Below are 26,304 nucleotides of genomic sequence, written 5' to 3'. Positions count from 1 at the left end.
GAACTGTATTTTGTCTTAAGATCAGAAAGTAGTGAATATTTTTTAAGGTAAGAAGGAAGAGCACTGATTCTGATACTCAAAGCACACCATAATTTCAATTTTACAGGACAGCCCTGATCTAGTATAATTTTAGGCAATTTAAAATTGTCAAATGAGTCTTTATCCTTTACGATCAAATATTAAAGACAGTAAATCTTAAACAGTTCAGTTTCCCAAAATTATAGCTTATATTCTGACATTTATCTTTTGAATGATTTAGAAGATATAGTTGAGGCTCTGCAAAGCAATATCACTGCCATGTCCTATTTTCCTATTTGTTGTAAGTTCTTAAACATTTACTTCCTAACATGCTTTCTGCCTGCAGTAGTACTGCTGGATGCTTTATAAACTCTGGAGTAAAGTTTTGATGCCTTGTGCAAGAGTCATTGCCTTGTGGGACAGATATTGACATGAAAATGCAGGAGAAAAATCTGTCTCTTAGTGCTAAAGTAGAGAAATTCTAAGACTATTACAGAACAAAAAGGAGATTTAGGGAGAGAAGGGGAGAACGTTTTGCTCTCTTTTGTTCCCAGAAAAGAGTAACAATGTTGGAAGGCTGCAAGGTAACAGCCCTCTGAGGTGCTTCTTTCCCTACCTACCCACCTGTCTCTCGGGACATTCAAGTGCTCAGTGATTCTTATTCTAGAAAACTCAGAAAGGGGAAGGGGTCAAGGTGAAGGTGGCTCGTCAGGCAGCTATTTGAGTACCAGGGCCTGAAGAATTGTCATGATTCAACAGTAACTTTAAAATAAGCTCTTTCTAAAAATATCCTATCATGCCAACCAAGTCTGTCAGAATGTCTAATATTGTAGCGTGGAGGAGTCAATGTTTTGGCATATACAAAGAGTTGTTTTGTTTTTTTGGGGGTAGAGGGAATAGTTTGTTTCTTTCAGTTCAAGAGTTGAGTGCAGGGGCTTCCTGGTGGCGCAGTGGTTAAGAATCCACCTGCCAATGCAGGAGACATGGGTTCGAGCCCTGGTCCGGGAAGATCCCACATGCTGCGGAGCAACTAAGCCCATGCGCCACAACTACTGAGCCTGCGCTCTGGACCCCATGCACCTAGAGCCCGTGCTCCGCAACAAGAGAAGCCACCTCAATGAGAAGCCTACACACCACAAAGAAGAGTAGCCCGTGCTCGCTGCAACTAGAGAAAGCCCGTGTGCAGCAACGAAGACCCAACGCAGCCAAAAATAAAATAAATAAAATAAATTTATAAAAAGAAAAGAAGAGTTGAGTGCAGATACCTCCTGAGGTGGGTAATATTCTGCCTGTCTTGTTGATTAAATAGATTTCTAACTGTAACTGTCGAGATCAAGACCTTTGGGATACAAAGAGAGCTAAGGGTTGATGAGTGGTTCAGTGTGTGTGTGAGAGTGTGTATGTGTGTTTTGGGATGTGGAGAGAGGATTAAAAATGGATAGTTTGATAATGGGATGAGAGGACCACTGAATATTAAGGTAACGTATGCCAGAAAAATACTTCTGGTTTTATGATTTCCCTCATACCCATGACTGATCCCGGGAATACTGAGAGTATCAATAAAGGACTTTACTATACATACAGATCACCTATGGTTCTTGTTAAAAAGCAGATTTTGATTCAGTAAGTTGAGGGGTTGGGAGGGGCAGGGCCTGAGATCCTGCATTTCTAACAAGATCCTAAGAGATGCTATGGGCCACATTTTGACAAGCAAGGACCTAGCAAACCACGGGGTTCAGTTCATTTCTGGGTGGACCAGCTAATGGCTGATTCAAGCTCTGAAGAAGCTCTAGAATTGACCCAGCTGCCTGTGGGACAAACACATGGCCACTGCTGCCCATGAAGGTGGTCCTGAGAGCCCTGCCAGTCCTGTGCAGAACAGACACACTTGTGAGCGGATGGAGTACTATACCCTCTTAGTTTTGTTTTGACCAAGACAGAGTTTCTCCTTTATAGGCCAGTCTGAAACTAAAAGGGCTCTTTATGGCCTCAGTGAAGCTGTGCCTCACTTTTGTCACAGAGCAAAGGATTCATCTCAAAATGCAAATCTTGCAATAACGTCCTAATGCACTCTGAGGTTGTATGTACCAAGAAGCCCTCAGTTTACAAAGACATTTGGTGACGAAACATGGCAAAATAATATCTTAAAGTAGAAATATTCAACAAATGAAAACTAAATGCTTCTTTCCCATTTTGGAAATCTAGGATTGAGCATAACCTATCAACAACTTCTGTTCTAGGAGTTGGCAAACATTTTCTGATTTTAATCTGCCAGATAGTGAGTATTTTATGCTTTGTGGACCATATGGTCTCTACCACAATTATTCAGCTCTGCCGTTGTAGTACAAAAGCAGCCATAGACAGTACATAAACAAATGGGCATGGCTGTGTTTCAATAAAACTTTACTTACAAACATAGGCAGTGAGTGGGATTTCACCTAGCCGTAGTCTGCCAACCTCTATTCTAATCAATCTGCAGAGAAAAACACCTAGGCATTATTTTTCCAGGCCTGTTCCATCTCATTAAGGTTACTACTTTGGAAGATGATGCACCAGCAGCCACATATGTACTTAAAGCTGATCTTTGTTCTTTGAATGTTAAGAAGAAATCTGTATACATTCAATTCATCCACTTGCATTTGCCAGGAACTGGAAATACAGTGAGAAACAAAACAATTACTTCTCTTGAGAGGTGTAGTGATGAAGTAATGAGGCCTTTGCTAGGGCAAACATTAAGAGCTATGAGTGCATCACAGAGATCCCTAGGATTCTTCAAGTCTGAGAGGTACATAGTAGGAAGTTTGGGATGGGAAAGTATTAGGAAACAGTAAGCACAAACATCAAGAAGTCATGGAGAACATTGTGTTTGGTAAATTGGATTGAAATATTACCTGTTGGATTGAGGGTGTATTACTTTTTAAATGTATTTATTTATTTTTGGCTGCGTTGGGTCTTTGTTGCTGTGTGCGGGCTTTCTCTAGTTGCACTGAGCAGGGGGGCTACTCTTCATTGTGGTGCACAGACTTCTCATTGCAGTGGCTTCTCTTGTTGCACAGCACGGACTCTAGGCGCACAGGCTTCAGTACTTGTGGCATGCAGCCTCAGTAGTTGTGGCTCACGGGCTCAGTAGTTGTGGCTCGTGGGCTCTAGAGTGCAGGCTCAGTAGTTGTGGCGCATGGGCTTAGCTGCTCCATGACATGTGGGATCTTCCCGGCCCAGGGCTTGAACCCATGTCCCCTGCATTGGCAGGTGGATTCATAACCACTGCGCCACCAGGGAAGTCCTGAGGTTGTGATTTTAAAGAGATGTAAAAGATAATAGTCAGCATCAGGAAATGAAGATAGGAGTGTAATGCGGGATTAAATCATGATCAGATTTGTGTGTCATGCTGAAGAGTTCAAACTTGTCCCAGATGGCATAAGGGGAAGAGAATAGTCATTCTGCTGACCTATTCACATACTCTCCATATAACTACCCCCCAACCTCCTCAGAGATTAATAGCAAGGGATCATTTATGATAGCAAGTCACAGCCAGCTGTGAGTACTACCTGTATCCAACAGCAATAACAAACTACCAATGAGAATAAAACATAGATGCATTTAGATCACAAAAACAAATTCCTTCCAGTGTGCTATGTGCTATCAAGTGACATAGCTTAAATTGTATATACTTATTCCTTAAAGTAAATTAAAGAATAGGAACAATAGTATAATTTCTAATTAAATGTCCAAATAATTGATACAGCTCATCAGATGTGTTATACTGTACCCAATGCCATGGTATCTAGAAAAATCACAAAATCCCCTAGCCTGGAAATCATTTAATTATATTTAATCCACATATTCCTAAAGTCAATAGGTCCTTCTTACATTTTTAAATTGTTTTAAAATGCTAATAGGATTATTTTACAGTACAATAATGGAGACTTATTAAGGAAATGACGTGAATGTATAATGTGATAAGTAAAACAACGTATTCCAGCCTCTCTTTCATCCCAGACACACACACAGAGAGAAAAGCTATAGCCAAATAAAAGTTTTATGAAAAACATAGAAATTTTAGAAAGAGCACAATAAAACCATCAGTCTTAGGTTTATTGATGTTGTGTCCCATTGGAGAGCTGTATTATTCTTTCTACTCTTAGTAATAAAAAAATTTGTGGGTTTATGGATATGTAAACTGTATGGTTACTTTTCAAATACCTCAAAACATTAGCTGCAGTAATTGTTTTACCAGGTTTTGGTTAAATGTCTCTTTCTCCAGGAAGCTTTCCCTGACCTCTCAATGCTGGTTGGTGCCCCTCCTTTGCATTCTCGTGGCACCCTGCACTTCTGCTGTCACAGCACTAAACACAGTGCCTGGCTACCTATCTATTTTCTAGGCTGTATGCTCTTTAAAGAAAGCTCCATGTCTTTGTCATCCACCATTAAATTCCACTGCCTTGCCCATAGCAGGGCAATAATGATGGTTTTTAATCAATAATAATTTGTTAGATGAATACGTAAAGGTTTGGGGGGAACTAAGTTAATACTTTATCTTCCTATCACAATATTTTGTTCATTACCCATGTCTATTTAATCCTTCCAGGCTCAGTGAACCCTCCAGCAGACTCTCTGCTTGATGCTACAGAATCTACCCGTGGCACCCAGCCTTCTCCAGCCAACAGCATATCTCCTACAGGTAAGGATGTTTTCGTACTGTTTTACTTCCCATGAGCTATTAATCCTTTAACTAAGTAGGTTGATAAAGGAAAAATTTTCAGAAAATTTGTATGATTCATGCCCTGTTCTTGCCTATGGCATTTCAGGTAAATATGTTAAGTACTATTCTCATGGATTAAATGAATTAGCACAGTTTCCAAAGTCCTTCACTTGAAGACCTGGCAAAATCAGGGTCAATAAATCTTCAATGAGAAATTTAAGTTCTGTATTTATTATTAAATAAGTTCATAAATTGACAGTCGTCCTCCACAGCTATGTTCTCAGTAGGGTGTTTAAGAAATTGGTTGTAAATGGGGATCCTGTGGGCCAGAGGTGGGTAGATAGTTTTAAATTTAAATTTGTTCTGGTTCATATTTATTTTGACAAAGTTGACTGGTGTGGACTTGAATTCAGCCTCCTAGTGGCATTATTAATAATGGAGTTCAGGCTGGGTCAGCGTTACTGTGGCAAAGGAATAGCAGTGACTTTCAGAAGTTGGCATTGATGCAAACAAATCATAAATTTCCATATCTATGGCCTTTTTGTTTAACAAAGAGCCAAGGTGACTTTCTCTAACACAGAAAAGGATGTTCTACATAGAGTAGAAGTATGCTTTTTATTTCTTATTTAATTAAACTATCAATTTTAGCTCAAAATGAGAACTGAAAATGGAATAAGACAAAGCAGTCAGTAGGAATGAACAATATAGCCTGTAGCCTTTAGCATATAGCCTGAAGTCACTGTCACAGGTTGATATTTCTCAGAAAATGAAGCATGTGGCAGGATGAGAAATGCCTGCAAATCACCCAACAGAAGTTTTACATCCATCTGATTGTTTCCTAGTTCTTAAGGCTTTGTAATTTTCTTTTTTTATGCTTCTTTTTCTTCCACTTTTAACTCACCATTCAGCAATAAACCATAGTAAATTATGATATTCTTCATTCAACAAATATTAACATATTCAACATTAATACCTTAAGTCTCTTTAGTACTGTACTCTACGTATTAGCTATCCACTGCTGTATAACAAATTACCCAAACAAAAGTTAACTACTTATAACACATATATTGTCTCACGTGGTTTCACATGACACAGGAGCAGCTTAGCTGAGTGGTTGGCTCAGGTTCCTCCATGAGGTTGTAGTCAATCTGTTGGTTGGAGCTCCTGTCATCTGAAGGCTTGACTGGAGCTGAGTGAGGCCTCTGCTTCCAAGCTTGAACACGTTGGCAGGAAGTCTCAGCCTCACAATATGGCAGCTGTCTTCCCCCAGACCAAGTAATTCAAAGAATAGAGTCACCAAGACAAAACCACCCTCCCTTTTTATGACCCAGTCTGCAAAATTGCACACCATTACTTTTGCTATATTCTATCTGTTAAAAGCAAGTCACTAAGTCCAGCTTACACCCAAGAGGCAGAGAATTGGGCTCCACTTCTTGAAGGAAAAAGTGTCAAAGAATTTGTGGACAAATTAAAACAACCACATCCTATCACTTAGAAGACGTTTGCACCTAAAATTCAATGTGGTTTGATATTCTTTATTAAGAGAGGTAGACAGAGTAAGCATTACCATTTCCATTTTCCAGATGGGGACACTGAGATGCTGAGAGCTTAAATGACCACATGACTAATAAGTGGCAAAGTAGTATTCACACCAAAGTCTTCTGACTATAAATCTAGTTCTCAAAACATTAGATGCCATGTTTTCTCCAAATGGTCTAAACACTTCATGAGGACAGGGACCATATTTATGTTGCTTCCTCACGCACGCTTAGCACAGAGTAGGCATGCAAAAATATTAGTTGAATAAATGAATGAAAAAGAATAAATGAGAATAATGTTCCTTCACTATGTAGATATCATTTAATAGACTGCATGGTGTCAAAAAAAGATGATAATTTGTTTCTGCCTTCTAAAAGGTTGCCTTGTACTTGGAGAGAGATGACATGCACATATGAAAATAAGTCCGAATAGTAAGGTGAAAGGTGCAGTGTTTTATAGAATTAAAATGCTCAGGGAGAGATACGGACCAAGAAGTCTTAAGTTTTGAGTATGGAAGGGTGCCTATGAGTTCGTGGAGTCAGGAAGCGTTACAGAGAGAGATGAAATAAGCTGACCCTTGAAGTATGTATTGTATGTATTTGACTATTAAGAGCTTGAAAAACCATTTTAAACAAAGAGAACAAAATGAGCTGTTGTGCATTGGTGAAGATATTCATGGGGATTTGAGAAAATTTTAGTAAGTAAAGTCGGGTCAGAGGAGTGGGATTGTGTAGCAGAGAAGCAGGGATGAAGATTGGAAACTGCAGAATAAAGAGAGCCTTCAGACCCAGTCTAAGGATTCTAAATGTTATACCTTAAGAGATGGGAGGGACCTCATTAAACATTTTTTTAGAAGGGAAGTGACACAATTCATTCACCAAATGTTTATTGAGCACTTCCTATGTACCAGGTGCTCTTCTAGGTGCTAGAAATACAACAGTGAACAAAAGAGAAAAAAAGAATCATGCTGTCATGGCGTATCCATTCTGCTAATTGAAAGCACAAATGAATTTCTTCTAGCTCAGTTTTCTGTGGGGTTAGTTGACATATACTAAATTGTTCCATCATTTCAAACACCATTTTTATCTCTGTGAAGAAATTCAAGAAAAAGGAAAGGACATTTGTTATCTTCAAAGAGTCTACAATCTAATATAGCACTAGTATTAGAGAGGTTGAAAGAGCACAGTCAAATAAATATATTTGTTTAAAAGCAGAAAAACTGCTACCTGATCTGCTATGATACTAAGGTGATACAGTTTGGAAATTTCTGGAGAATCAAAAGACCTCCTTAAAAATAAGGCCCCATTACACTGGACCTCAGGACTGTTTTAGATCAATGGTTCTCACCAGGGTGATTTTGCCTCCGCCCCCCTCCCAGGGACATGTGCAGTGTCTGGGGACATTTTTGGTTGCCAAAATGGGGGAAGGGACGGTGCTCCTAGCATCTGTTACGTGGAGGCTGAGGATGCTACAACATATGACAGGACAAAGAATTATCAGGTCCAAAATGTCAATAGTGCTGAGGTTGAGAAACCCTGTTTTAGTTCCAGGCTCAGGTATAATAATATTTCTCACTTTACAAAATCTGGACCTCTGTCAAGATAGTAACAAGATAATGTTTGGGATAATTTTCAGTCTGATTTTTATATGTCAAAAAAAGATGTTAGCAAAAAAAAAAAAAAAAAAAAAAAAAGATGTTAAATCAATGGCTGCTTATATCTAAGTGAAACTTATTTGCTTAGAATAACACTGAATTACAACTGAAAAATCTAAATCTCATCCTGGCAATCTGGAGGGTAATTGTGAAATCACATGATGACTAGCTGCCTCAGAAGCTGGTAGGATTCGCCCTTGTGTTCTTTTAAGAAAGGAAATGGGGTGGAACATGTCATGGAAACCAACTTCAAAAGGCTATGGTTTTGTTCTAAATTCTAAGATGTAGTGAACTATATAATTCAGTCATAATTATTAAGCTACAGATCTTGCTGCAAACATCCAATTCATATTCTTTTTTTTCCTCAATGAAAGGATATTCTTGAAACAAATGTAGAAAGTAATGGAAACAATGGAACCTTATAACTCACAGCCAACTTCAAGAGTTACACAGGGAAGCCCAGCTCAATTCAACCTGAACTAACTGGTGTTTTCTGAGTGCCAGCTGCATTCGCAGCACTGTCCTAGAAAAAAACAGGAGGCTGACAAGCTAAGTGGTGAGATGAGACAAGCCTGCATGGAGCCATAGAGACCCCAGACAAATCTAGGATGAGACGGTACTGGCGTAACTCCAACCTTCCATTGCCCTGAGCAGAGCCCTGTGCCTTCTAACGCACTGGCCATGAATTGCCTCTAGACTATGTAGCCTCAGAGAGCAGAACCTCAGAAACCTCAGAGAGCATAGCCTCAGAAACACCAGCCCAGACTGTAGCAGTCATCCAAGACCTTCTTTCATTCAACAAACACCAAGTGCTGACAACGAGCGAGGAATTTTTGAGGCGCTGGTATACAGTAATGAATGAGACAGGCAGGCCCCCTGCTGCACAGAGTTTACGATCTAGCCAGACCCGCTTGCCTAGCCTCCCATTTCACTGGCTACCATGCCACAGACCTTTTGGCTTTGCCTCCTATTTTTGTGTACAACTCTTGGACCTTATGGCATTTACTTTTGATATTAAGCTCTCTCTAAAAACTTAGGTAATCCTTACAGTCTGGATCTTTCTACTCCTGGAAGCTTTGAGTGAAATACCATATCCAGTCTGATTCTAACCATTGGCCAGCTCTCCAGGTGAGCACACCTGATCCTTGGCGAGTGGGGGGAATCAGAGAGGAAGGGTACAGACTGAAGGAAGTAGTTCCACAGGGGATGCAATGAAACTACTAATTTATGAGAAAGCCTGTCAGAAATGGGTGGGAGATCAACCTGGAATTAGATGAGATTAGTCCAACACAAATACAGGGGAAGCAGATTAGATCATTTGTAGATCTGGATATTCTAAAGTGAAGAGGGGGGTCCCAGAGAGACTCTGCAAGGCAATGAGAAGGCTATGTGATTTGTTTGTGATAGCAACTTCTGACACCTTCTCTGGTCATGCCGTACCTGTCTTCAAGGGTCAGGACACCTCTGTTGCTGTCTGATCATTTCTGCCTTTATCATATGTATCCAGGCACCGAAAATTAAGAAAAGTAAATGAGTTCTGGGGTCATGGAGAGTAGAATCAGGAAAGTTGCACAGGGGGTCTGGAAAGAAATATAGACTCAAATAGAAGAAAGGTGAGAGACAGATCTTCACATAATGGTCTTGAGCAAAGACATAAAATAAAATGCATGCAGGACCTAGGAAGACAAGCAGGATGAGTGCTAGCAGTGCTTGTTGGGAAGGGGGCTGCAAGTTGCTTAGGTGAGGTGGAACCAGGTGGAGGTGAGCTTAGGTTAATAGGCTATGGATTCGATCTGCGGTCTGAACATCAACAAACATCCACTATGGCTTTTTGAGTATATAAAAAATGTAAGTAAAACAGAAGACCAAATGATGACGACCAGATGATATAGATTTAAAGTGATAATGGTCTGAACTAGAATGGGCATATGTAGAAATTGAGAGTTCTGTGTGTGACAGAAGCCTCAGCAGGGTTGTCTGCCTAAATGTGGAGGAATAAATAAAATATTTTTATAAAACTATCACACAAGGGCTTTCCAGGTTTTCTTTTTCTAGTTACTACCTAAAAATTTTTACCAACTGCCATGATTGTATTATAGTACTGAGCAATAATGTTAACAATGTTTGTTAATATTTGAGTGCCTCTGATGTGCCTGGCACTATTCTAAACTAGTAAATGTATTATCTCATTTAACCCTCCCCAAAACACAATGGTATAAGTACTGTCATTATCCCCATTTTACAGATGAAGATACTGAAGCACAAAGAGGTTAATTAACTTGCCCAAAGTCGTGCAGAAAGTGAAACAACCTAAACAGTCAGCTGCAAAGCCCAAGTCTTACTGCCTCTGAGAGTACATGACGGGTGCTCAATAAATGTCGTTAGACATTGAATAAATCCCTTCTAGTGTGAAGCTGGTATTGCTGCTATGAAAAGGTCAATATGACAGCTATGCCTATATTAATCTTTCCTTCTCTGGACCAGTGCTTTCTGAGAAATGCTGCCTCCAGAAGTGGGGCTGACATTTCCTCAGTTGGAAATAAATTGGAGAAAAAGACCCTCCTCCATTCGTTACTCCTTTTCCTCTCAACATCATTATACTATAATTCTTATTGCCCAGAGATATGTACAGAATCCATACAAAACTCCAGTGCTCTCCCTTGAATCCTAGGAAATTCTGGACATTACATCTTTCTCACAACCATTCACCTGGGACGGACTTTACAGGTTGTTAAAGAATTTCTCAATTTTTTCCACTCCTGTCACCCATAAGTCAAGGGTAGCCTCCTTGATGACTGACTTACCTTGGTATGTGTTTATTCAGTTTTCCCCCTTTTGGGTGAGGTATGTCTGGGGAAAAGCTATTGGACGTCCTATTCAGTTCATTTCCTAATTATTGAGTGTCTGTGAACACACCACATGATGTGTGATGAGCTCTGTCCTGCCTACTGTCATCTTCCCCCAAAGGAGTCTTGCAGATCCTTTCTGGACTAGTAATCCAGCAATACACATTACCTTTAGTCCTTCAGTGAGCACATGTTCCCCAAACTATCTGCCTTCCATGGGAAAACAGTTGTATGTAGAAATTAAGATTTCACACCACACATCTCCTTTACGTTGACCTGAGGGTCAATACCCACCTTATCCTGACATTGGGGGTTGATGAGGCTGACTTGGATGTGTTTAGATGTATTTGCTGACCTATATTCTTTTAAGTGCAATTTTCCAGTCAATGCCATTGTGGGTTTAAAGCCTCTTTGTGCTGCAGGTGAATGAATGGAGTACAATTACACATCTGTCAAGGAGACTGGGTAGTTATGTCAATAAATGCTATGTCAATAGAATGGAAGGCCAAGTGAAAATATTACTATTTGAGAATATAAGTTAAATTTTCAAGTTTAATTTTACATAAGAATAGGCAAAGTCTTAGACAATTGAGCTTGATGAACTCAATCACTATGACAGCAGCAGCCTGAACTTACAAATAAATTTTACCTCTGTTTTCAGTTGAATAAATAAACTGAACTGGGTAGATTAGAAAAAATAATTTTCTTTTGCCCCATCATTCCCTGTCCAAATGAGCTCTGTTGAATTTCTGCCTAGCCTCTGAAAGAAATTTTAGGTAATTTTTTTCCTTGGCTTTTTTGGTGATTTTCATATAATAAATATTATCTGGTCCCTTTCAGCCACAAGAACAAATTTGTGTCAATAATTTAAAAAGCTTGTCAATGTAATGTCAAAATTGCAAAAGTTAATTCAGTTCAGAACTCCTCTCCCTCCTTCCCACCAACTGTGGGTCTACCTCAGCTGTGGAAGCCTGGGATGTGAGGTTGTGTCTTTTATGTCTCGGGGTGGGGGTGGGGGGGTGGGTAAGGGACAGACATGGGAGATGTCTTTGAGATTTCCTGGCTCCATCCTGTTCTCCAGTCCTAGTTGTTGGCTTGACTGTCTCTTTGGAGATCATATAATGGGGGAAAAAGAGGAGGGGTAGGTAAGGAAAGACCTTCCTTGTCAGGCTGACTGTAATCTGACTTAGGTGCCCTAAAGCTGGGGAAAATAAAAATTGCCATCTTGACCTCATGGGGCACTTTGGCAGATTTCAGAAATCTGTGACTGACCTGTCCCCTTGATGGGCCATGCTTCTCTTTCGGTCTCCTGCGTTCCTCCCCTCCCTGCCTGTTAGCTTCTGGGGCTTTGTCAGCTTGGGAGCTTTTTTGTTCCTCTCAGTATTTTTTCCTGGGTGAGATTTCTTTTTGTGGCATTCTGCTTTGTCTGGGAAAACATGTACCTTGGCCTCCTGTTTGGGGAAGTGCTCTTTTTCCCCAGTATGGCCATATCTCTCTTCTCTATGCACATTTAGCACTGCTACTTAAGCATAGGCTCCCAATGTAGCCTCTTTAGCCTGAGTAGGGCACTAATCCCCTTTGTCCCAAACTCCAGTACACACAGGTCAAGAGATCTGAGTGATGTCTGGAACCCACACTTCATTTGGACTAAGCTAAGGGAGCATATTCTTCTTTCCCTTGTCCATGAAAAGGGACTTGACTCACAGCACCCCAACTCTCTCCAAAGAAATCCTCACCAGGGCTGCTTTCATCCCCTTACATAGCCTTGAGGTGGATGATGGACCAGAACTGATGAACCCATTCTACTCTATCTTCACATGTCCTTCATAGGTGGTCTAAAATTCTACTTTAGAAGTGAGGATGACTTGCCCTGTAATATCATTCTTAGCCTTTGGGACCTGACCTAAAATGGAGGTACAAAGAGTCCCATTTGAAAATTCTGCTCTGCATTATCCGTTAAAATTAAAAGAAATTCAGTGACACCAGCAACAACAAAAAAGAAATTAAGAAAACAACCTCATTCACAATAGCATCAAAAAAGAGTAAAATACTGAGGGATAAATCTGAGCAAGAAAGTGAAATATCTGTACACTGAAAAATATAAAACATTGATGAAAGAAATTGTAAGACATGCAAACATGTGAAAAGACATCCAATGTTCATGGATTGGAATAATTAATATTGTTAAATTGTCCACACTACTCAAAGCAATATACAGATTCAATTCAGTCAGTCCCTATCAAAATTCCAATGGCATTTTTCACAGAAACAGAAAAAACAACCCTAAAATTCGTATTCACAAAGGACACCAAATAGCCAAAGCAATGTTGAGAAAGAACAGAGTTGGAGGTACCACACTTCCTGATTTCTCACTACACTACAAAGATGTAGTAATCAAAATAGTATGGTACATGCATAAACAGACATGTAGGCCAACAGAACAGAATAGAGAACCCAGAAATAAACCCAAGCAAATATGGTCAACTAATTTTCAACAAAGGCACCAAGAATGCACACTGAGAAAGGATAGTCTCTTCAATAAATGGTGCTTAGGAAACTGGATATCCACATGCAAAAGAATGAAATTGAACCCTTTTCTTATACCATACACAAAAATCACCTCAAAATAGATTAAAATTTTAAATATAAGACCCGAAACTGTAAAACTCCTAGAAGAAAACATAGGGAGAAAGCTCCTTGACATCAATTGGCCTCAGCAATGACTTTTTTGATATGACACCAAAAGTTCAGGCAACAACAGCAAAAATAAACAAGTGGACTACATCAAACTAAGAAAAAATTTCTGCACAGCAAAGGAAACAATCAACAAAATACAAAACAATCTATGGGAGAAAATATTTGCAAATCATATATCTGATAAGGGGTTAATATCCAAAATATATAAGGAATTTATTCAATTCAATAGCAAAAAACAAGAAACCACCTGCTAAAAAGTGGACAAAAGACCTGAACAGACATTTTTCCAAAGAAGACATACAAATGGCCAAAAGGTATATGTAAAGGTGCTCAACATCAGTAATCATTAGGGAAATGCAAATCAAAACCACAGTGAAATATCACCTCACACCTGTTAGAATGGCTATCACCCAAAAAATTAAAGATAAGTGTTGGCAAGGATATGGAGAAAAGAGAACCCTTGTACACTGTTGATGGGAGTGTAAATTGATGTAGCCTTTAATAGAAAACAGTATGAAAAACATGGAAAATGGTTTTCGAAGTTCCTCAAAAATTTAAATGTAGAACTATGATTTGATCCAGCAACCTCACTTTTTGGTATATACAGAAATGAAATGAAAGCCACCTCTAAGGGATATCTGTGCTCCCATATTCACTGTACTATTCACAGTAGCCAAGATATGGAAACAGCCTAAGTTCCCATTGATAAAAAATATATATTTATGTATGTGTGTGTGTATATATATATATGTATGTATGTATATGTGTATATATATATATATATATATATAATTCGACCTTAAAAAAGGAGATCCTACGATATGCAACAACATGGATGAACGTTGCGGACATTATGCTAAGTGAAATAAGGTAGACACAGAAAAGGACCTACATGATCTCACTTATATGTGAAATCTAAAAAGAGTCAAATACATGGAAGCAAAGAGTAGAACGGTAGTTACCAAGGCTGGGGAGGTAGAGGAAATACTGGTCAAAGTGTACAAAGTTGGAGTTAAGTAGGATTAGTAAGTCTAGAGATCAAATGTATAGCATGATGACTATAGTTAATAATACTGTATTGAATATTGGGAATTTGCTAAGAGTAGATTTCACATGCTCTCATCACACACACACACAAAAGTAACCATGTGAAAAGAGACAACATGTTAACAGGCTGAGTATAGTAATCACTTCACTATGTATATGTCTATCAAATCATCATGTGTAAACATATACAATTTTATTTTAAAAATTTGTAAGTAAAATAAAATAAATTCATTGAAAATGAAGCAAACATGATGAGGTGATGGTTTACCCACTGAGATGGTCCACAGAAAGCTGTAGTTCTTGGCAATGGTGTGGTGGATTGACAGGTAATAAACAGAGTTCTAAAAACATGGCCAAGGTGAGGATGCTTGAAGAAAATGCGGAAAGACAAGAGAAAGAAGAAAAGGAAGAGTGTTAGCATGGGTACTGCCTTCCTTAATGCGTTATTAAAAGCAACAGAGGACACTCGGCATGTAAAACACCAGGTAGTATAGTACCCGGTTCATAGTGTCAAAATGTTACGTTTTATTATTAGTTCCGTTAAATCCCTTTGGGAACATGGTAGGAACCCAAGGTAGGAAATAAAGTGGTTGAGAAATTAACCAGTCTGTCTTTGTTTAAATTGTTTGGTGTGTGTGTGTTTGTGTGTGTGTGTGTGTGTGTGTGTGTGTGTGTGTGTGTGTTTTAATAAAAAAAACTAGAATTATGTATCTACTTCTACTTGAGATGGATTCGGTTGTAAATGAAACTCCCATGATCTTATGAGTGGAGGAGGAAAGTGGGCAGTGAGAAAAAGCAGATATATATAAAGTTGGCCTGAAAGGTCCCATGTTATATCCAATTTATTATATTCCCACTACTCTACTCTCCCCCTTGCTCACTGGGCTTCACCCAAATCGGCCTCTTTGCTGTTCCTCTAACATGACCCGGGTGCTCCCACCTCAGGGCCTTTTCACTCATTCCCTCTGCCTGGAAACTCTTCCCCCCAAAATCCACATGGCTCACACCTCATCTTCTCCCAGTCTTTGTTCAAATGTCACCTTCTCAATGTGGGGCTTTCCATGACCAACTCATTTTAAACTCTAACACCCTCTATCTCACTTCCTGTCCTCTTTCCCTGTTTTATTTTTCTCCTTAGTGTCTTTTAACATCTTGTATAATTGACTTGTCTGGCTTTTCCCCACAAGAAAGTAAATCCCATGAGGGCAGGATTTTTTGGTCTGATTTGCCTACTGATGTCTCTCCATTGCCTAGAACAGTGATAACACATGGTTCTCAATAAGTATTGATAACTCCATAAACATTTGGGGGTGAGGTAAGGATATTTTCTAAAGTACAAAGAAGAAAGTGATTAACAAGGGAAGGGTTTTAGAAAGAGCAGAAGAAGGCTCCCTGAAGAAAAAGGCACCTGGTCACAGCCCAAAGACTGGCTAGTCTCATGACAGGAAACTAAGAGGTGATGATGGGAGAGAGGAGAGAGGAGAAAAGCAGAGGATATAAAGGCCTTCTGTTTTGAGTGGTTGTGTGTTAGGGACCATGACTGAGCTCTTCCATGGCTAAACCTTGGTTCTCAAAGATTTCCCCCCAATTAATCTGCCTTGGGCTCTCTAGCGTTTCCTTCCATGCTGTTAACAAGGCTAACTATACTTTTTTTTTGTTCTTCGGTACGCGGGCCTCTCACTGCTGCGGCCTCTCCCGTTGCGGAGCGCAGGCTCCGGACGCGCAGGCTCAGTGGCCATGGCTCATGGGCCTAGCCGCTCCGCGGCATGTGGGATCTTCCCGGACCGGGGTACAAACACACGTCCCCTGCATCGGCAGGCGGACTCTCAACCACTGTGCCACCAGGGAAACCCCCTTTTTTTTAATTTAAAAAAATTTTTATTTTATTGAAGTATAGTTGTTTTACAATGTTGTGTTAATTTCTACTATACAGCAAAGTGATTCAGTTATACATAAATATGCATTCTTTTTTGTATTCTTTTTCCATTATGGTGTATCACAGGATATTGAATGCAAATGAACTTATCTACAAAACAGAAACAGACTCACAGGCATAGAGAATAGACTTGTGGGTGCCAATGGGGAGGGGCAGTGGGGAAGGGGTGGATTGGGAGTTTGAGACTAGCAGATGCAAACTATTATGTATAATGGATAGACAACAAGGTCCTACTATACAGTACAATGAACTATATTCAATAGCCTGTGATAAACCATAAAGCTTAACTACACTTTAAGGCTACCAGAGTGGACTGAATGTAATCTTTGGTGTCAGACAGGCTTGGGTTCAGTTCTTATCTCTGCCACCTACTAGCTCTGTTACCCAGGGCAAGTTATTTCACTTCTCTAATACTGTTTTCTTATATTAAAAAGAAACAGAAGTAATATTTTCTAGTTCACCTGGTTATTAAGAGTATGAAATGTAAAAATGCATAAAGAGCTACTCTAAAGCTAAGGTTCACACAGTCCAGTCTAAGAAGTAGGCCGGGATCAAAAGAAGAGTCCAGTGAGCAAAATTAATCTTGAAATAAATCAGTACTTTTACTTGTATTTTTTAATTCCTTGAAGGAGGAAGCAATGACCGAATCAATATTTCTTTTTTGTTGTTGTCATTATCATTTTACCCTTTATTCTCCATTTACATCACAACTGCTCACCTGTCTTCTTTATTTGGCACAGAGTAGTCGATGTTAAATAATTAAATTGTTTGGAAAATATTTCAATATTTCCCCCAAATTAATCCACACGGGGCCTCTAGCATTTCCCTGCCTTTCCCTCTCCAGCAGTGAGAGGGATGGTCACTGGGAAGATGACAAGAGTCCAGGTTAAGAGATTGGGTTTTGCTTCCTAATGTCACAAGGAGCCAACCAGAATTAGCTCTTATAGAACATATCTCTGTTTCCCCCATCCGACTCAGAACTGTCTTCTGAGTTGATTGGAGCTGTCTTCTGACTTCATTAAATTTCTGGTGGTAACATAAAGGGGTAATTTTTAACATTAGTGAAAAAGCATTTTAAGTTTTAATAGAAATGGGCTTCAAAAGGTTTCAAATCTCGTCTAACCTCATGGCAGTTTATGAATTAATATAGCAAACCATTTTGTACTAAGCAGTGTTTTCCTCTAAACCCCCTCTTCTTTCCTGGAAACCAAGGATCATTATTTTGTACCTCTGAACATGTACAAGGTTAAATAACAATAAACATTCAAACTGAAGAAGAAATAAACAACCAGCAAACAAAGCAAACAACTGTCTATCACTGGGTTTGGCATATTACTTGCCTACATAGTATTTCATAATATAAAACCAACTACTGAATGCTGAAGAGGTTTTGCCATATTGTGAGTATAAACATAACCTTAAAACAGAAAAGACAAAAAGCAAGTATGGCTTATTCGCATGCTGAAATATGTAATACAAATCTTTTAAAGACTTGACTGAAAGGAATATGAAAGCAAGTCTTATAAAATGCTGTACTTGATGTCAAGAGATTGGCAGATACATATGTCCTCTTATAGTTACAGAATCTCTAGGTCAGGCTCTAGGAAGGGATTGCTTTCAGAAACAGAAATAAAACAAAAGAAAACAGCTCAGAGAAACAAGCAGCGTTGACTGCCACCAGCGTGCCACAGGTTGATCACTGTTCTGCTGCTGCTGAGGCCATGGACGTGCACTGTGACAACACTCAGTTCAGTTCAACACACAGAACAAACACTTCTGAGGGCTTGTAAAGGCCCAGCCCTGGAATAGACAAGTACCACACATTACTAATACTAAACCACAGTGTGTAGACCACCCCAGGGCCTTTGCACTTGCTGTGTGCTCTACCCTAAAGCTCCCACAGCCCCTCCCCGGCCTCCATTCTCCCTCTACATTCCTCAGGGCAGCCTTCCTGGTACTCTGACTAGGCCTTCTCTCCTTCAAATGTTCTCATGTTTGGATTGGTTTATGTGATTCTCTGGTTAATGTCCATATCCTCCATGAACTTAAACTCCAGGGAAGCTAATCATTGTATCCCCAGTGCCAAGTACAAGGCCTGGAAGATAGAGGCTCCCAAATGCTTGGTGAATAAGTGAAAGAATGTAGGCCGGGAGTAGCAAGAGATAACAATGTTGAGATTGTTAGAGGTTGTGTCATGTAATGCCAAGAGGCCTTAATCTTGAACCATCGTGTAAAGCTATCTCTGGCTGGCTTCAGCTCTGACTTCTGCATGATGGACAAAATTCCAGATTAAAGGGATCATTCTTTCAATAACCTATGCAACTTGGCACAGACCCTTAGGCCAAGACCAAAACAAAATTCAGCTGGAGACGAATAAGACTGAAATGACCTTGGGCTCCCTCAAGATAGTGATAGCTGTCATTGATCCCTTTGTTCCCAGAAGCTATGGCACTGATTCAGCCCTCAACAAACTCCACAGGCCTGCCTGTGAGAGGAAGTGCAGAGCTGTTATCTAAACCAGGCAAGAGACAGAGTGAGGCAAAGATCAAGGCAGCATTCATGCCCGAGGCAGTGTTCCTCTTCCCATGGTCCAGGAACAACACTCGCTAGATGGAATCAAACGAATGAATTCTTCCCCTGCAGTAAATCTGCAGTAAGTAAGGATTTATGTCACATTATTTTCTGACCTCTAGAAGAGAACATTTAAACAGTCCTTTTAATACAAATGAAATTCCCAGTTATCATACTTCATCAGGATTCCAGTGAATCCTGCCAGGATTAAATCATATGTTACTAATCAGTGCTAGCACCCAGTGTGGGCAATTGGAAAATGTCTGTTCCTTCTAAGTAAAAAGTATTTTCAAAGGTGGCTGGCAGTTGCATATTAGACTGAGATTTCTAGGTGATGGTGGTAGCTCACAAATATATACAAAGTTCTCTAATTTTTGCTTCCTCGTTCTTTTTCTTCATCATCATCGTCACCCTTGTTATGATGTATCCCCACTGTAAAACCATTCCTTTCTGCTTTCACTTACTAAGTCACTTGGTGAATACTGTGAAGGTCAGTTCTCCCAGTGAGAGGAAGAGAGTGGGGGAGGGAGGAAGAATGAATGATGCTTGCCCATGGGAAGGGAGATAAGAGATGAGACTATGACTGATGAGACTATGACTGACAATGAAAGCCACACTTTCTCCTATACAAGGAACAGAGTTCCAGAGTAAAGGGATAATTCTTTCTTTTATCCTTCTGAGAATTGTTTAAAACGTGGATAGTCTTTGTTCTTTTTCCCTTCCCCTCCTCACTTCCTCTTTCACCTTTTCTTCCTATATTAATTAGGAGGAGCACATCATATCTCTCAGTATCCCACGGTATCCAATGATTACTTATGGCTAGTTTTCTTCTACGCAGTTTTTACTTTGTCTTGTACGGTTACGAGGTAAACTTACAAAATTTAAAAAATAGATAACTGAAGAAATTATTGCAAAGAGGGACAAAGATAAAGCCATCTCGATGAGAGAAAGAAATTCAGATTCACTCTGTGATCCATAGGTTCTTAAAATCGTAATGAGCCAGTTGCAGAGGAGAAGCACAGCTGCTCTTGATGCAGAGACTTCCTGGGCCTTCCTCTAGAGGGCGTGGTGGAGCACAGCCAGCGAAATGCTCACAGGGAGTGAACAGCGGCTGACCTCCTTGCTATTCGACTGCCGGCCAGGGTGGGCCAGTGGGAGAACGCCAGGGCTCAATTCCCTAAGAGCAGTTCTGGGGTGTCCAGGAATGTTATCCCAATACTCAGTTTGAGACAATCTGAGCTTGCCCTACAGCTACTTCGTGTATCCTGCCACCAGTCTTTTGGTGCATTTTTTCCTGCCATTTGTCTTGATGAGCAGTAGGAGGCAGTGAGCTGGAAGTTACAGTGACTGCACGAGAATCTGAGCCACGGGGGCTCAGTGAGGTGGAAGAGGAGAGCTGCAGGTGACTCTGCCAGTAGGCATCAGTCTGCCATCAGAGAGCTAATGCCCAGCATGCTGCCGTTCTCTTCACCCCAGACAGCCCTTTTCTGGTGCAGCCTTTTGGAATGTAGTTCTTGACTTGGGCCAGCCTGGGGAGGGAGGGATTGATTACCTGGAATCAGAGTCCTTCTAGAAAGACCAAGGAAAGTGGGTCAATGGTAGAACTCATCAGGAGATTCGTCTATTGCTACGATATGCTTGTGTTTTCAGCACCTGAACTAAACTGCAGATGACCTGTTATATAACTTCTAAGATTACTTTTTAGTGCTTACCTCATGCCAGGCATTCTTCCATGAGAATTCATACAAGTGATGATTTCTCAATCATCACAGTCACCCTATAGAAAAGTACTGTTATTTTAGACACGAGGAATACAAGAAAGAGAGACAGGTCCATAGACTTTACCAAGATCATACATTTAACTTAGAACTAAGCGAGGCTTCAGCTCACGGTATCTGGCTCTGGAACTCATGCTTTTAATAGCTAAGGTGCACTGCTTTTGCCCGTCTCCAAGTGGTTTGCAAATCTGTCTCTTAGGCTTTGTATGCAAGTCTAATGCAATGGCTTCCTAGCAGTTGAGAGCTAGAAGGGAATCTGTCTTCTTGGTAGCATTTGACTGCACTGACCCAGCGTTTGGCACATAGCGCTCACCCACAAATATTTGCTGAATTGGACTGACTGGCCCTGCGTCTGGAAACCCTCTGTCACCTTGGCTTCTCTAAGCCATAGCCCCTGGCTTTCTTCCTGCCTCCCTGGGGTCCTCCTTTTCAATCTCCTTTTCTCCTGCCAGTACCTTACATGGAAGTGGTCCTCATCGTTCCATGCTAGGCCCTCTTCTCTTCTGCCAGGACCCATCTTCTTTCGCACTCTCAGTTACTCCAATTACTGTCTACGTGCTGATGTCTCACAAATACTCATTTGCAGCCTAATTTTACTCCTAAGATTCAGACTCACATGCTCAACCCTGTGGAATTGAATGTCTCATATGCACTCAGAATCAATCTGTCCAAAGTTTATTTCATCTTCGTGCCTCTTGCCCTTCCAAAGCTATTTTTTCTGTTTATTTTCTCAGATAATGATGCCTTGATCCAGAAATCTGCCCAAGCTGGAAAACTGGAAGTTATTTTGACTTCTCTCTCTTCCTAATTTCCTACATTCAGCCATTTACCAAGCCTGTAGAGCCCACACTTGAAACCTGTCCACTTCCCTTCTTCCCCACAGCCTTCACGCTATAGTCCAGGCCACCCTTCACTTACCCTGGGGTCAGAGCATCTGTTAAGGACTAGTTGGATATTATTCCTCCGTGGAATCTTAAGGATGTAGCTTCTTCTTACTTCTCTATCCTCGTCCCTGTTCTTCTCACAGAGTGCCTTCAACATTCTGATCGGGCTTCAGTTCTCTCCCACTTTTTCTGTCCACACTGCTTGGAACATTCTGCTCCTTGCTTGCCCCCTTTCTCCAACTTGTCTGGCTAATTCTTGTCACCCTTCAAGCCTAGTTGATACGTCACTTCCTCCAGAAAGCGCTGAGCTCACATGTCTTCGTTGTTTATGTGTTCCTCCTCTGGAATCCCACAGCACAGTGCATTTTCTCTACCATAGTACTTATCTTCTACTGCAATTCTCTTTATACTATTTGTGAGGGAAAGAAAAACTACAGTAACAACAAATTCCAACATTTCATTTTGTTTGTTTATACTTGATATAATACAAATTTATTTATCCTAACAGAAAGAACCAATAAAAGGACAAGCAAGTAGCTGAGTGCTCTGTTCTGTAACCCATGCTGTGGCAGCCCTATCACATTTAAGTTGTGGTTTCCAAGTCACTCTATGTCATAATACCTGGATAGTACATGAGGGAAGATCATGGAGGATCATATGTGGGATATTTTATAGGACAAGCCTTGAAGTGACAACCATCACTCCCACTCACAGTCCATTGCCTGAGACTTGGTACATGGCCACCACACCTAACTGCATAGGAGGCTAGGAAGTGTAGTTTCTCTGTACCAGAAAGAAGAGGACTGGGTTTGGTGGCCAACCAGTAATCTGCCATATTGACCTTTATTCTCACTAAATTGTATACTCCATAAGGGCAGGGGCAAAAACTCTCATTCTCTGCACTTTGTCTCCAATACCAGTACATAGTGGGAACTCGATAAGTATTTGTTGGATAAATGAAGCTGTGCATATCCTGTGTTTAAAACACTTTTTTCTGCCCATCCTGCTGCTGGCTGCCCATTTTCATTCCTCATACAGCATCACGTGAGACAGCCTATGACACATCTCCCCGTATCTAACTGTATTCATGGAGCTGGTGGGTGGTATGTCTTTGGTGTTCATTGGTAGGCTACATTGTAGAACGATTGTTGTTGGTCATCTCTTATGTGAGCTTCTTATGAACCACAATGCCATTTATTTATTTATCTTATATATACTTCTTTCAGAGATTTGATTACCGTGTTTTCTATTTAAGGCATGCCCTTTCCCAGAATCGAGGTACCTGGGAAGTTGCCAGGCTATTCACTACTAACTAAAGCTTGAGGGTGAATGAGCACGTTGGCTGCCATGCTGTAAGGATATTGTTGAGAATATTGTACACATTTTACAGTATCTTTTTTATAAAGACTGGGGAGAAAATTTTTTTAATCATAATAAAAAGAATAGCTGTGTTTCTCTTAAAATTGACTGTATTTATCTTATAATGTTCATCAATGGCATAACATACAGTTATATATATATATTTATTTATAGATATTTGATTTTTTTTTAATTTTATTTATTTTTGGCTGCGTTGGGTCTTTGTTGCTGTGTGCAGGTTTTTTCTAGTTGTGGCGAGCAAGGGCTACTCTTCGTTGCGGTGCATGGGCTTCTCATTGCGGAGGCTTCTCTTTTTGCAGAGCACGGGCTCTAGGCGTGCAGGCTTCAGTAGTTGCAGCACGTGGGCTCAGTAGTTGTGGCTCATGGGCTCTAGAGCACAGGCTCAGTAGTTGTGACGCACGGGCTTAGTTGCTCCGTGGCATGTGGGATCTTCCCAAACCAGGGATCGAACCGGTGTCCCCTGCATTGGCAGGCAGATTCTAAACCACTGCGTCACCAGGGAAGTCCAATGGCATAACATATACTTTTTATTTCTTAGCATTGTTACTAGAAAGTTCTGACCAAATGTGCAGTCCATATCTACTAAGAGAACACTACATCCAGAAATGCATTTTATGTAATATCCCCAGTCAGGTTTCAACAAAACTCAACATTCTTTTTCTAACTTCATTTTTCCTTGCCCTTGTTTTCTCTTTCTATCCACTTCTTTTATCTTCTTGCACTTGCATATTTATGTAAGCCACCATGAACATGTTTTGGAACAAAGAAGAAATACATATAAATAAAAATTCTATTAAAGATTTGTCTTCCCTAGAGACATATCAACATGTTTCAGTGTGCTGTGGTAGGGTATTTTTCTTCTTCAATCTACCTTGCTTTATATCCAGAGATATTTTCAAATGAATATGAATTAGTCTTTCATTTTGGGGGGAAGGGAGGGAGGAGAATGGGAATTATGATGGCTTATAAAGATGGAGATGATTTTGAAAACTAAGAATTGAAGTAAATATGAAACCATATTTAGTATGTGAAACTATTATATACAATTGTGAAGATTCACTACAAGATAAGTTCCATGAGGGTGAGGACCTTGTCTTCATTGTTCATTGCATGTCGAATAGTCTTGCACACAGTAGACGCTAAAACAACATATTTTGAAAGTGTGAATATTGGGTGTATAACCACAAGCATAGAACTTTGGAACTCAGTTTCATAATTTATAAAATGAAGCCATTAGAGTATGTATTCACTAAGATTCTTTCCAACTCTTAACACTCCATGCTCTACGTGCCACCCTTGTTAAGCATAGTGGCATATTTAAACATGTGAAAGTAAATACCTATGACAATTTGGGAATATTTTTTCAAAGTAGGTTATCCAGCTCCATCTTCAACAGCCCTTGTAGATGTGACTACGTCGACTCCAAATGTCACCCCTCCAAGTGCTCAAAGTGAGTATAGCAAGGCTTTCCTCATGTGACTTAAAAGAGACAACACAACACTACAGCTATGATAATATTGAGGTTTGGGCAAAATGCTATCTTTTTTTCATTTGATGTTGATATTTTTGTTTTGAGTTACTCTGTGGCGAGTTATAATCTGGTGACTCTATATTGATATGCCAATCACTGTAATCTTAAAAATATGGGTTGGTGATTTGTTATTATATTGTATTTTTCATTTGTCATGGGATTTTTAAGGTAATGTTAATCTTGACAATACTCCCAGTGATCTGAGTTGGTGACAAGAACAGAAAAAGAAAGAAAATCAGTGACAAGTTGGCATTAAACATAAACTACAGACTTTTGCTTATTATGCCAGCCAGTGTTCCTGTGTAGCAAAGCATATTTTCAATTTCAGATTTCCCCAAAGTCATATAGTTTAAAAATTCAGCACATCAAAGTAAAATTAAATTACAGCCTTACAAGAAAGTGGAATTCTGAAAATTTTGTCTTTCAACCAGCAATTACGACCTGACTACCTGAGGCTTCAACTACTCCTGGACCTCCAGTGGGAAAGACGCCAAATACTGTAAGTGTAACTGTGAGTCCCTTGGAGTACTCTGGGCCTCATTCATTTACCCAACACATATATTGAACAGCTACTGTGTGCTTTGTTTATAATCATATTAACAAATATTTACAAGGCATTGACAATTTTTAAAGCATTGTTGTAGTTGCTAGGGATATATCTGTAAACAAAACAGACCTAAGTTCCAAAATCTGGTGGAAGAGAGACAGACAAATAGTGATAAGTGATACAGAAAAAATAAAGCAGAGAAGGGAGACAGTGAGAATCAAGGGTGAGGGGGCACTGCCCTTCTAAACAGAGTGGTCTTGAAAGGCCTTACTGAGGAAGGCAACATCTGAGTAAAGTAGAGATAAAAAAGCAAACTATTAGTAGATCTGGGGAAAGAGGGAACTAGCTAGAATATGCATGTCACTAAAAAAAAACGAAAAGAGAGAGCCCAGTGTGAGGCACAGAAATGGTTTGTTACTTGTCATCTGACCAAGTAGCAGCAGGGTCTGCTGATGCTGCTTTAGCAGGTATTGACAGGATTTGAAAAGGAAATATACTGCCTCTTAGTGGTACAAGACAAAGATCAGCATGGTGGGAAGCAGCAAAGGATGTGTCTAAAGCGAAGAGAAACCTGGATGCCACAGGTGCAGGACTTCTGAATTTAACTCCCGGGCCCTTTGCCACAGAGTAAATGTGTATGTCCTTTTTAAAAAGCATTTAAGTTGTACATTGAAAACCTCTAAAAGTCTTTTATACCCACTGGCTCAGTCAGTCATCTCACTGTTCCTAAGGAACTTGTCCTTAGGAAGTAAATCAAAGAGAGAAAAGGAACCTGTGTAATATCGCTCTTTGAGCATAATTTATTTATTTTATCTCTTTTATGGATGTCAGGTTCACAGATTTCGATTAATCACAATCTTTAATTCATGACACGGTTTCATTCTTAGTCTGGGCATGACGCTCTATAATTTAATGTAACACAATTCTCTCAGCAAATACGTTGATAATATAATAGACACCCATGAACTCAGTACCCAAATACAGGAATGAAAAAGCAGTATCAGAAGAGAGAGAACACAAAGAGATCCATAAGGCAGTGTAACCTAGATGTATGTCAAAGCTGGCATGCAGAGTACCGTAAAAAGAAGAGACTGTTCAGCAAGTGGACCCAGGAACATTGATGTTTTATAAGAAAAGCATGTTAGAATGCACTCCCACCATGCACAGTACACAA

General features: G+C 40.0%; 1 protein-coding gene across 1 annotated transcript in view; it reads left to right on the top strand.

Moving 5' to 3' along the window:
- Nucleotides 1–26,304, top strand: part of CD96 (CD96 molecule) — an 85,240-nt gene that overhangs the window by 43,711 nt on the left and 15,225 nt on the right. The window contains 2 exon segments of the mRNA XM_067737161.1: nucleotides 4,607–4,721; nucleotides 25,015–25,082. Coding sequence (XP_067593262.1) covers nucleotides 4,607–4,721; nucleotides 25,015–25,082 — 183 coding nt within the window.

This window comes from Pseudorca crassidens, chromosome 5 (genome assembly GCF_039906515.1).
Source record: "Pseudorca crassidens isolate mPseCra1 chromosome 5, mPseCra1.hap1, whole genome shotgun sequence".
NCBI lineage: Eukaryota > Metazoa > Chordata > Mammalia > Artiodactyla > Delphinidae > Pseudorca > Pseudorca crassidens.
This window is presented reverse-complemented; position numbering and strand designations above follow the sequence as displayed.